At 42.8% G+C, this 12,898-nt stretch overlaps 2 protein-coding genes across 3 annotated transcripts in view; one reads left to right on the top strand and one right to left on the bottom strand.

Moving 5' to 3' along the window:
- The window catches only part of GPATCH2 (G-patch domain containing 2), a 113,961-nt gene extending 108,279 nt beyond the window's left edge, over positions 1-5,682 (bottom strand). For both annotated transcript variants that reach the window (XM_036277731.1, XM_036277732.1), the window contains exon 1: positions 5,550-5,682. In XM_036277731.1, the coding sequence (XP_036133624.1) occupies positions 5,550-5,605 (56 nt within the window). In that variant the 5' untranslated portion in view covers positions 5,606-5,682. The remainder of the gene's footprint in view (positions 1-5,549) is intronic.
- Positions 5,683-6,006: 324 nt separating this feature from the next.
- Positions 6,007-12,898, top strand: part of SPATA17 (spermatogenesis associated 17) — an 89,003-nt gene continuing 82,111 nt past the window's right edge. Inside the window, exon 1 of the mRNA XM_036277730.1 lies at positions 6,007-6,074. Within this exon, the coding sequence (XP_036133623.1) occupies positions 6,007-6,074 (68 nt within the window). The remainder of the gene's footprint in view (positions 6,075-12,898) is intronic.

Raw genomic sequence — 12,898 nt, 5'->3', positions numbered from 1 at the left:
CCTCTATTAGCAATCACTATATTCCTCAGAGGGAAAAATATAGCATGTCAAGAAAAATTAGTGAGGGAGTAATTTCCTCGTCTGGATACTACATAGAAGGATGTGTGTCCACTGAATGATCCCAACAAATTCATTAAAAAACAATAAAATGTTTTCGGATATAACTGATAATTGACTACAGCTATTAAATCCCTAGTTAAGGAAAAATAAGTCAAGTGCTCTTTACCACCTAGTACCTGGTAAAATGCTCCTCTTCATCTCTGTAGAGCATGGATTATTTCTTCTACAAAGTTAAGTAACTTTAGGAGTGGAGCCTTAAACGTAGGTTACCTGTTGCTAAATACAGCTGCTTGAGTGGTTTTCAGAAATTTAAGGGAAGAAACAGGCATTTATGTGTTAGTCTGTATGGATAAAAATTCACTGTGTACTAAAACACTGCACTAACACATAGTAAACAGTGAAAAACTGTGCTATGACTGCCCACAAAGAAAACAGTCCTGGAATTACATGCCTAGGTCCTCACATTAGCTTTTATTTACGATTGGAAAGGTTGGTTGGTCCTAAAAGTATACAGCACACAGCCACAGGACAGATGAAGATCACTGCAGAATAGTGTGGACCATGACAATGAGGGACTCAACATGCAGATGGCGAGCCTTCAACATGACACCTTAAGGACTACATTTTATGACGAACTTAACAAAATATGATCCATAAGAATAACAGGAAGATGTCTGCTGCTCATAGGAATTATACATTTCCTTCCTTAATGATGATATTGTCCAAATAAGTCTTGATTTCAGCCTAGTACCCTATTAATAAACAATATCTTCATTTTTCTCCTTTTGTCTATTTCGGGGGAGGTCATCTTAGGGATTTAAGAACCCTAACATTAAATGTCAGTACTTGGGCTAGTTTAGAAACTCCTTGACCCAACTATTTAAACCATTAGTAACAAGTAACCTGTTCTCTCTTTTTGAAAAAGGGAGTCTGAGGGTGGGGGCACCCAGGTTATTCTGAAACACGTAAATAATTAATTATAACATTACATTAACATTAGGCAATAAATATGGAATAAAATCCTCTAGGGAAAAAAGGCTAGAGCGAGCTACAGAGAACATCAGTGTTGCAGTCAAAGCTCTGTGCTTGGAAATATTCTGCAACATTCATTGGCCATAGGGACTTGAACAAATTACTTATTTTCTGATTATTCAGTATAAAATGGGTACGGTTTCTACTTGGCAGGGATTCTATGAGGGTGCGAGCAGGGCTTTAACGAGTGAGAGCAGTTCTTTCAAAGTTCAGCAGGGGTGGTGGCTGGGGGTCATCTACACACCAGAGACACTGGTCGCTGAAATATCCAGTCCGTCCACTTTAAACGTATCACCTTATTATGCATCCTGAGGATATCGTGCTAAGTCAGAACCTTCAACCTCTCTGAGGCCTTGAGCCACTCTGAATGTTGGGGAAAGTGGGGTTGACATTTGCAAAACTCTTGCATATAATTTCAAGAAATTCAGGGACTTCTTAAAGACTCCAAAGATCTTACAGATCTAAAGAAATAAAAGATCCCAAGTTAAAAAGAAATGATGCTGTGTGTCTGACCTACTCCTCTTTCAATAACATACAGAAGTAAGGAAACAATGAAAGAAAATGGCCCTTCCGAGGTAAGAGGCACACCGCTCTCCGCCCACCAGCACCCGCACTGTCCCGCGCTCAGCTGGAGGTGACGCTGGCGCCCCTGACATCTGTCACCACGGGAACGCTTGGAGAACTTGTCTCTCCCCTTACCCTCGCACCGTGGTGGACAAGCCACGTCTAATTCCACTTTCCAAACAGTGATCCAATACGGCAAACTCACCCACGATTTAAATTTGAAGAACATACTTTTGATTTTTTTGTTACTTCACTTAATGACTTTAAGAGTCATTGGGAACATCCTTCCTTATACTCTACTCGTTTTCAAAATGTAAACTGTTGCATAGAACACTGCCTGAATGAAACCATATTAAAGTCTAAAACAAACAAAAATTGAGAATCTAACAGGTAATTCATTCCAACTCTTGTCAACAAACATACTACAGAGCATCTAGGAAGCTTCTACATGTAGGAATTTGTCTCATTCATTGCTTATGCATGGCTACTGCTCCATATGTATTGAGTATATAATATATTCTGAGTTCATAGACTTGCAATGGGAATGAAGACAACTGAATGTTCATTACAAGTACCTAGCACTACACTGGACACATCACAAATGTTAAAAAAAAAAAATCCGATGGATGAACAAACTAAGGAATGGCTAAATATATGAACAAAATAGCCAAGGGAACATTTGACTTGAGCAAAAATGTAACAATCCAGATTTCAAAATTTCTGTCACATTAACAAAATACTCTTAAGTTTTCAGTTAAGTAGATGTGTCAGGTAACAGCATGTTATCGAAGATGGCTTAAAGGTTTCCAACTTAAATAAGGAGGGAAAGACGCTATACCCAAATTAATGAGTTATATGCCCAAAATCATACTGGCCATTGCTTTGATTCTTAATATTTGAAACATAAACTTGACTCAAACAAACCTAACAACATGAAATTAAGTTTAAGATAACAACAACAAAAAAAGCTGTTCTTTAAAAATGCACATTTTTTACTATGTCGTTTTCCAGACCTAAAAAAAATAAAAATAAAAATACCAAATAGGAATGCTACGATAGAAACAAAGGTCCAGAATCAACATAGATTGTTTTTAATGTTTTTTAAAAGCAAAGCCACATAAAGTTAAATAGATAGTGTAGTTCAATACTTTAATCATCAACGACTTAATTTTAAAATTTTGTTTAGTTCAATCTTTAAAAATAATTCCTCCAAAACCCCAGGAATTGACATGAAATATAAATGATTAATAATGTAAAAAAGAAGCCCTGGCCGGTTTGGCTCAGAAGTTGGAGTGCTGACCTGTGGACCAGAGAGTCCCGGGTTCAGTTCTCGCTAGGAGCACGTACCAATACTACTACTACTAATAATAATAATAATAAGGTAAAAAAAAAGAAAAGCATATCTAAATACTAAATGTTATCTGTCTACCAAATGAATTAAAAATTTTAAAAGTTAACATTAGACGTGCCAAGTTAGATACATTTTGGATCCTAATTTCAAAATGCATGAGTAATGAGGCAGGAAATGACAGGCTCTCCCAGCTATCATAATGTTTTCTATAAAAACATAGTGTGAATCACTTTTACGATTAACTTGAACAAAACATATTCATTTCCTCACACACCCACACACACACATAAATCACACGATCTTTATTATATAATTATATAAAACGTTTCTTCCTTAGGCTTCTTTACTACAAAATATAGCATCGGTTCTACTTTGCCAATTGTTAAGAAAGAAATGAAACATCTATATTTAAGCACTTGGTGCCCCCAAATTGAAAAACTGATCTCGACATGGGAGGAAAAGTTGTAGTCAGGATGAGAGTTAAATACATCAGAAAGTCCAGGCTGGTTAACAAATCCAGACATACACTTTCCAATTCAAATATTCTTTAAGACATTGTATATTATTTAGAAATCACAGGCAGTATACTAGGATGGGTAAGAACTTTTGTAAAATATCCTGGAATCATCCTGCAAATAGGACACTTGGGCAAGTCCTTACACTGTATTTGCCCCTCTCACTATCTCTAAAATGTAAAAAAAAAAAGAGCCTACCTCAAAAGAGCTGACATAAGATGATATGTATGTAAAACCTGCCACCAAGTAACAACTTAGTGGTAGCATCCCCAGGGGCACTGGGATTTCACCACTGGGGTGAAACTTACATGCGGAGTATAGTACATGTCCCATCAATGAATTAAAAAAAAAAAAATCCATTAAGAAATGGTGAATGACAGGAGGGTGGGCAGAGCAACTAGAAACTAAAGGTTCCAGGTGTCTGGAACACATTCATTCTGCCAAATCAGGCATGATTTTAAGAATTTCATTCAACAACATCTATTAAGTGCTGGGCACTATTTTATAATCTGGGGTCATAAAGGTGAATCGGATGATGCCAAATGAAAACAGGATAGGTTCTTTAAAGAGGTACCTAACCACGGTTTATGCAGAAGGTGGAAGGGAGAGGAAAGAGTTGAAAGAGTCATATTTTTTAATTTAATAGTTACATGTCCCACAAATCAGTATCAACAGAGCAAGCTACATAACAAGATACTGAATAGTGAAACATTAAGATAGGTACCCTGGAGAGGGAACTCTGGGATGATGGAAATGTCTTATATGTTGTTTCGTGTGGTGGTTACAGGGTGTATCCATTGTCAAAACAAAAAATATTAAACATTTTAAGAAATAATATATTTTATTCTATATGAATCACATCACCATTGTTTTTTTAATGTGCTCCCTGCTTAACTACAGAATGATCTGATCACTTTCAAAACATTTTAGATGAGACATCCTTTTAACTTTTCAGAGACAGGTGATGGGAAATAAATTCTTTGAGGTCACAGACCAGCTGGAATTCCCCATGTTCTCATGTGCTGCAGAATCTAGGAATGGACGTGCATTTTTTTAAGCCACATTTCACCTCTTGTTCAACACTGTGTTTGAGAATTAACTGTCGGTGGAAAATCTGCTTGCTTGTTTCACTGCTTGCCTTGTGTATGCTTGGAGGGAAAGAGCACGGGAAGAAATAAGAGGGGCATTGGAGTTTTCGGCTAGAAAGCCACCACCCGGCGCTCCCAGCTCTAGGACTAAAATGTGCAGGGCAATTTTGGACAAGTCACTTAAGTATTCTGTGCCTGTTCATGATCTCCTATCCCCTCTCCCTGCTCTGTCCTCTGTCCTCATAAAAAATAAAATAGAAAAATAATAATCATCTCCCATCACGGGGCTGTCATAAGGATAAAGTGAAAGAAAGCACTTGGAAGAGTCAAAGCAATACATGATTCCAACGTGACATGGGCTGATATGATACTGTAGAGGCAGGCCAGCCCCTGAATTAATACTGGCATTTACCTGTTCCTAGGGAACTCTCACGCTTGTCTTATTTTAACTAGCATGAACCGCTCAAGAGACAGAAACAGGTAGGTTACACCCACTCCAAAAAGGGGGTTGGGGGGGGTGAGGTCGCTTCTACTACCAAACTTCCAGAACTCTGGATCTCGGGGATCTGAAGTGGTATGATCGAGTCCATGTTAAAAGGGAGATGCGGGAAGAAGGCGTGGATTCAGACCCATTCCTCCTGTCCCCATCTTGTCAACCATCACGAGGAAGTGAACTGCCCCAGGGGTAGAGCAAGCTTTGCGCCTAAGACACCGCAGTGTTAGGGAGACCAGCGATCGGCCAGCGTTTCCTGTCATCCTTCACGGATCTCCTGCACACACCTCGCCGCCTCCCTCAAATCGCGTGCATCCCGGGCACGCGTGAGGGCCAGGCCCGTCTTCAGAGCGTCCGCCACCCCTCCCTCCCCCTGCCTGCCAGGTACGGCGGCCTCGGGCCAGCACCCCTGTCCTGTCTCCCATCCCCAGGGCCGCCAGCCTCACCAGCTGTTCCCGGCGGCTGGAGCTCCGATCGGTTGGCGCCCGGCGGCCCCGAACATTAACGACACCCAGGAGCCTGGCCTCGAGGCTCAGGCCCGAGCACAGACTCCAACCACCGCAGCACCAGCGACTTGCACAGAGCAGTACAGCATTTTGAGCTGAGCTTCCGGAAGCAGACGGGAGGCGGAAACCGGATGTCGGGAGCAACCATCCGTCCTGCTCCCCCCGCTGCTTGCCTCGCCTTCAATCTCCTCTTTTCACGCACGGAGGCAAATAAACTCAACGTTAATACCACTCAAAATCTATTACCTTTCTTTCTAATGCCTTTAAAACGGAAACAGGGTGGAGGAACGTGGCATCGACGGAAAGCGGACCCCCCCAGGAGCCTGCCTTTTGGTTTGGCCCGGTTGCCGTGGAGACCGATAGCAACAGCAGCGGGAAGGCTGGGACGCCGGGAGCGATGGCCACGCTCGCCCGGCTGCAGGCGCGGTCGGTGCTCGTGGAACACCAGTACTACTTTAGGAACAGGTGAGCCAGCCGCCGGGGTCGCGCGGAGACCTGGCTTGACTGTAGGCAGCTGCTTTTTAGCAGGACTTTCCTAACAACGACTTTCCTAATTCGAGAAGTATAAATCTGCCCTTCGCTGGTTGGCTGCAAGTTTCAAAGTAGTATTAACCCAACAGGCAATGATACATAGGGCGTGGGGGGCATAGAGATCTCAGCTTGAGATGGTTTCAGGAAAAGCGCAGATGCACTGGTGAAAGGAAGTGTTTTTCTTGGCCATCACTGCTCAATTTGTTGAAAGGCGGTTTAATAGCCTGATTGGGGTCACCTGGACCCCCCATGTGGCTGAGCTAGTGTGTCTCCCATCTGCCTGGGAATTTGGGCCTCCATTATTTCGCAAACATCAGTGAACTCTGTCCTGTGACACATCTGTTTCCCTAAACTGACAGTATCTAAGCCGGTCGGGATCCTCAGTATCCTTATATTAGGTAACAGAAGAGGGCCAAGGAAGATACTAGCAGCCTTCTCCGCCCCCCTACACCTGAACTTCCCTCTCAGGAACACATAATTTTTAACAAGGGCCCTCTGGACAATGCCCCAGGAGTTTTTCTAAATTAAGAGAAATGCCAAAGCAGTGAATTAGACAATGACAGAATGCCGTGACATGGCAGACGGATGGAAAGTAAGTCACAAGACCTTACTGACTCGCCCTTATTCTAACATTTATCTCACCTACTACATTCTTATAGCCAGCTCCCATGTACCTCTCTCATGTACCTCTCTTAATTGAAATTTAGTTGTACTTTCTGCTGTGAGATATCTGTCATCTCTCTTAAACCACAAGTGGACAGTGTCATTGCTTTGCTCATCATTGTCTCCTGTGTCTATTGTTGTTGCTGACACATAACAGCTGCACAATAATCATTTCTGTAATAATTCCAGAAATGAATCTTTCAATCAATCCTTGGTCCTGGTTTAAGTGAACAAACTAAAAATAGCTAAAGATAGAAATGATCTATTTATCTGGTATCTCTATATTATCTATAATTATAGATAAATAATTCATTTAGCAATAGTTTAGAGGATGTGGCTGGTCCTGTATTTATTTATGGCATATGTATATAAGAGAAATGAGCTCCACCCTGTTGATATTCACAGCCTATTATGGAATACTGGTATTTGAAAACTCATTAGGATATATTAGGATGAACAAGAAGAGAATTAACATTTCTTGAGCTGGTTATACGCTGAGCATGGACTAGGAACTTTTTCATTATAATATCTCATATTTTAGAAGTTGAGAACAGTATTCTAGAGAAGTCTGGTGAATTGCTACACTGGAAAAAGACATAATTTCTTCTACAGATTTCAGTGTCAACCTTTGTCCCCATCTTCTGGCTTTTGACAATGGGTACATTTCCCCAAAACTGGAGAGTGCTTGGAGAAGTGGCTAGGGTTATGCAAAGGCCATGATGAGTTGGCATTCCTTCTGTTTCATTTATTATTATTATTATTATTATTGAAAGTCTCTAAAGAGCACCAAGAAATCAAAATTTCTGTTTGTGTAGTTTAGCAGGGTATTGATAGCTTTGGGGTCAAAACCATATAAAACACCACTGCATTCTTAAACGTCCATACAAATTATATATTTATTCCCTTTTCCCATCAGGGAACATGAGGTTCAGGTAGATTGGGTCATTTGGGCAAGGTCACAGAACTATGTCTCAAAGCCACCGGGGGCAAGGGTTTCTTCCCACTACACTGGTCTGGTGAATTCGGAGTCAGCAAACAGGAAGACCCGAGTGGCCTGAGCATAGTTTCAAATCCATTAAGAGGCGGGGAACACTTGGAGGGAACCATTGTAACTCCCCTTGGTTTGTTTCAAGGTCTTCCTTTTTTTAATTAATTAATCAATTTATTTATTTTTATCCTCACCTGAGGACCTTTTTGCATTTATCTTCGTATAGAGCAGGAGGGAGAGAGGGAGGAAGAGAGAGAGAAAGAGAAACATTGATGTGAGAGAGACACATAGACTGGCTGCCACCCACACGACCCCAACCAGGGCCGGGGACAAACTGCAACCGAGGTCCGTGCCCTTAGCTGGAACCAAACCTGGGACTCTCTGGTCCACGGGCTGATGCTCTAACCACTGAGCCAAACCAGCCAGGGCTTAGCATCTTCCTTTATTGGTAACGAGGCGGTGGCAAAAATGTTTCTGCCTTGCAGCTGGCCCCAGAATACCTCCGAAGCTGAAAGATGACATTGCCGGGGAAGTGGCATTGTCACTAAAGGCTTAGGTGGGCACTTTCATGCTCCAGGGCCTGGCAGTCCGCTGAGAAGGGGCAACTCCCCCGCCTCAGAGAGGAAGGACTTGGGACTCCCAGGAAGTGAGAAGCACATTTAGAGGAGCTGATGGGATGAGAGGATGAGGGAGCCTTGGGAGACTGTTCACTGCCTGCCCAGCCCAAGCCCTCTGGAAACTCACCTGCACAGGAGTGTGTGGTGGGTGTTCATGTTCTGACCTCATCAAAAAGGCTGAATATTATGTCTAGGGTGTTACAGGTTGGAAAAAGATGGTCCTTGGTGGTTATTTGACACGATTGTCCTTAGGAACACTTTCACTATCAATTCCTCGTTTCATTCCTATTCTTCTGAATTATTGAGATTTTTTTTTTACTTTTTGGTCATTTAGACTAGCCTATTTGTGAAAAGAAGAGCTTGGTATGTATTCCTTAATCATCTTGCTCATTTTCCCTATCACCTTATTTCAGTTTTGTCTAATCTGTCAAATGGTAATAGAAATGCGTTAAAACATTCCTCTTCTACTGAGTTTCTATGGTGGAATCTTTTGTTGCCTTTATTTAGCTCATACACATGCACCAGCGTGTCTCTTTATTACCAATTTATGGGTCTTTTTTTTATGTGCAAAATGTTTCACCTTTAAATTCCACTTATAATAGTAACACCAGTCCTCCTTTATAGGAGTTTATTGCATTCTGTGTATGTCTCTTTACAAGTAGCACATTTGCCAGTTTAAAAACCTCAAAACCAAACAAGTGTGTGACGCCGAGATGCAAACGTGATGATGAAAGAGATGATGGAGATGCCATCTCTTCTGATTGACGTAGCTGAAGGGGACGGTACACAGAGAAAGCAGGGAAGTTCTGTGGAGACACCATGGTGCTCAAGTGTCCACATGTCGAATTTCCAGATTGCTCGCCACCCACAGCCGGCGTGGGGGTGGGGAGAAGGAGGTACACACAAAAACACGGGTGAACATCTGCTGTGTGCCGGGAAACTCTGTTGAATGCTTTCACAAACATTATTTTGATAGGCACACTAATCTTAGGAGATGATTTTAATTGTTTCTACTTTACAACAGAGGAAAATGAGATTTAGAAAGTGTAAATGGCGTGCCAAAGATCTAGAGGGGTTTGATCCATCTCAGTCCAAAGCTTATGCTCGGGGGAGAGGGATTCAAATCCCTTCTCGACATGGAAGTCAATATAGTTGTTCCTTATGCCGACCTGACTCTGGAATCCATTATCCCCATAAACTTTGTCCATTCATTTCTGACTCCAATGCAGTCAACATTTCCTGATGGCATTCTTGGTCTAATGGGTTGGTTTCCCATCCTCGACTGTGGACAGCCATCTCAGTCTTATTCGATGTCACACAAATGACATCTTGTTGGATAGATATGAGTCCCTTCCTCTGATTCTAATTAACTGCTGATTTGTCTGTTACTCACGGTACTCAATTGTGACCAGCAAAACTTAGCAGGGCTTCTGCCACATATGCAAGGACGATCTTTTCGTTTAAATTGTTGTCTTTTTTCTTTGTAATTAATAGGCATTTTAAAGCAGACAGTTTGTGTATGCACCTTTGTACCCAGTGGGAACTCTGTCTCCCCTGCAAGCTATCACCTGCTCACCGGCTTGGATCCCTTTTTCGTCACTCTTGGGGTGTGACCCCCTGTGCTGATTGCCCTTCCGTGTGGCACCTTTCCTGGACACCCTAAAGCCAGGCCTTCTCCCCTTGGGCACACTCTCTTTCCTGTGACATCCTCCCTCCAGGCGGTCCCCATGCGTGGAGACCCACCTCAGCCGACAGAGGCTCTGACACCCATCTGGGCGCTGGGGCACCCCCTTAGCACAGACTCCCTACGTGCCATGCACCAATTTCTTTAGGATTTCACTGTTCAGGAAATGAAGTATGAAGGAAGAGGTAGAAAAACAAATAATAAAACATTCTAAAAATCCACTTTAAATCCACAGGCTACTCCTACTTGATACTCGAATACGTATGTGTTTGTAGCTCATTAACCATAAAGCTGTGAAATAATAGTAATGAGGACTATGAATGAAAACAAAACGTGCCTCCTAACTCCCAAAACATGGTCCTATTTCTCATCACGTATTACTTGGCACGTGGGTGGTGATCAGAACACCAAGAGCAGATTGAGCATGGTTCTGCCCTAGAGGAGGTTGACGTCCTTAAGACCTAAGAATGAAATGATATTAAAACAATAATTTTGCGCATCAGTATATCTCATTATACAGGGCAGCTAATATTGGAATATCATTCCTGGTATCTAAGATAGTTGCAAGTTACATGATAATGAGGAGGGTTTTTAATCTAACATTTATTCAGTAGCTAATACAATAGGTCAGAATAAACACAGTATGTTAATGTGTGAAATGCATAGTTTTTGCATATTACTGGAAGGATATTTAACCACACATTTTTTCATTCTCTATTTATTGTCAGTTCATTTCTGGCCACCGATGACACACATAATATGAGTGTTATCCAGGGTTATAGTACTTATTTCTGGTTGATGATGAAGGGCCTGGAAACTTCCGGCTTTTTCTCGATGTTTTATTACATTCCCGGTAATACTTTTGGTCTTTCGTCATTAATAATTCATTTCGTATTCATTGTGATAATACTGATCATAATAAATTTATTTCAAATTCATGTAGATGTCATATTTTATTCACTGCTATAGGATTTTCATTGTAATTTGGAACTAATTAATATACCATTAAAATAAAGTGTTACCCACATTTTTCATTTTAAACATAAAATGTCTAGCAGTTCATGACATATTGTGTGAGTATTCAGCAGCCCACTGGTAACCCAAGTATCTGTAAATTTCATTTTCAAGCAGTTAAAGAAAAGGGGGGGGGACAGAGAAATAAATGTGTATAAAAGTCAAATTTCAGCACATAAGTTAAAACTTAGCAGTAAGTCAATTACTAGCTATTTTTAAATGTTTCCCTTTAAGACGTGTAGGTCTTATAAGTATAGTACACTATGTGTGCATGTGTTGATATATACATTATTATTTGTAACTCCAAAACAAGACAATTTAATTTTGCTCTGGACTGAGTAGTCTGCACAGGCACTGTGACCAGGAGGGATTAGAACACGTGAACTCGGAGTCCTGTGGTTTCCTCCCAGCACTGCAGACAGTCCTCACGCCAGGACATCCCCTCCCACACTCGGTGTAGACAGCAACTGCGTTTACTGCTCGAAGTTGGTGTCTGTGCACATCTTAGTTTCTTTCGATTATTTCAATGTTTTAAGTAGATCGGTGCTATTTTACGCCCCAACATTTCAATATTATATTTGAAAGTGGCATCCACGCATTCTTCCTTTTCCCCCCTTTTCTTTCTTTTTCTTCTCTTTTCCTTTCCCTTCTTTTTCCTGTTTGCATTTGCCTCCTCCTGAGGCAGCGATGGTTGGAATGCCCGCCTCTAGAGCCAGACTCCCTGGGAGCAAATCTGAGCTCTGACCCATGCTAAGCTAAGGTGGGCGCCCTGCGCACCCCTCTGCCTCAGCGCCGTCCTCGGCCAGACACGGGGGTGCTACTGAGTCCCTTGGGAGAGCTGTTGAAGGGGTTATATCTGTGTTAACTCACTGGTGTGTAAAATGCTGGGAACAGTGCCTGGCCCATGACGTGTGCATTTGTTTCGGATATTATTCTTTTCTCTTTTTCTTGAAACAGATCCTTTCCGATACCTTCCTGTCTTTCACCCGTCATGGCCCCAGGATTCAAATTCCTAAGGGAGCAGGGGCACCTGCTGGCTCCCAAGCCCCTGTCTTCTGAGATGGGGAGGGGCTTCGGCGCCGGGAGTCCCTGTGGTGGTGGCTGGGCACAGGGGAGCCACATGCCAGGCTGCAGGCTGGCTCCCCAGGGGAAGCGGCTTTGGTGAGACAAAGTTGAGTGTTCGGAGCTGCATTAATTATCTCTCCGGAGCCACTGGGGGTGTCATGTGGGACAAAAGAGACAAGATGACTGGCTGCCTTTTGGATGTCAAAGTACAGTGGAGAGACCATCATTAGACACTCATTACCGTGTGAAATAGTAGGACGAGCTATGAGGTGTGTAGGAAGAGGCCTGCTGTAGTCTGGGCAGTCCGGGAAGGCTTCTTGGAGGAGAGGACCTGACGCTGTCCTGTCTCCCACACGGAATACAGCGCATGAGCCAGGATGCAGCTGACCTACGTCTCCGTGTCGTTTTACCGCAGTGCGGGCGGCCGACTGTAAGGAACCCTTTTCTTCTACCCCTAATTGTCTAGAGCGACCTTGCCTACGCAATTGTTTCCCGAAACTTGATTGCGTGCGGATGGTAGTCGCTCTCAGCTGGTGCAGCCAGCTCCTCTCGCGTGGGGTTTCCGCGGGTTCTGCACGTGCACCCCCGGGGGGCCGGCCTGGTTGCTGGGGCGCTCCACGCTGCCCACACCTGGACCCCTGCCTTCATGCCTGTTGGGGTTCCCCCCTGTGCCTTGGTGGGTCCTGGGGAGTCAGGTTTTCCAGGGAACTCTCTCCTTCCAGCCAGA

This window comes from Molossus molossus, unplaced genomic scaffold (assembly GCF_014108415.1).
Source record: "Molossus molossus isolate mMolMol1 unplaced genomic scaffold, mMolMol1.p scaffold_m16_p_23, whole genome shotgun sequence".
Taxonomy (NCBI): domain Eukaryota; kingdom Metazoa; phylum Chordata; class Mammalia; order Chiroptera; family Molossidae; genus Molossus; species Molossus molossus.
Note: the sequence above shows the minus strand (reverse complement) of the source record. Positions and strands in the feature narration are given on the sequence as shown.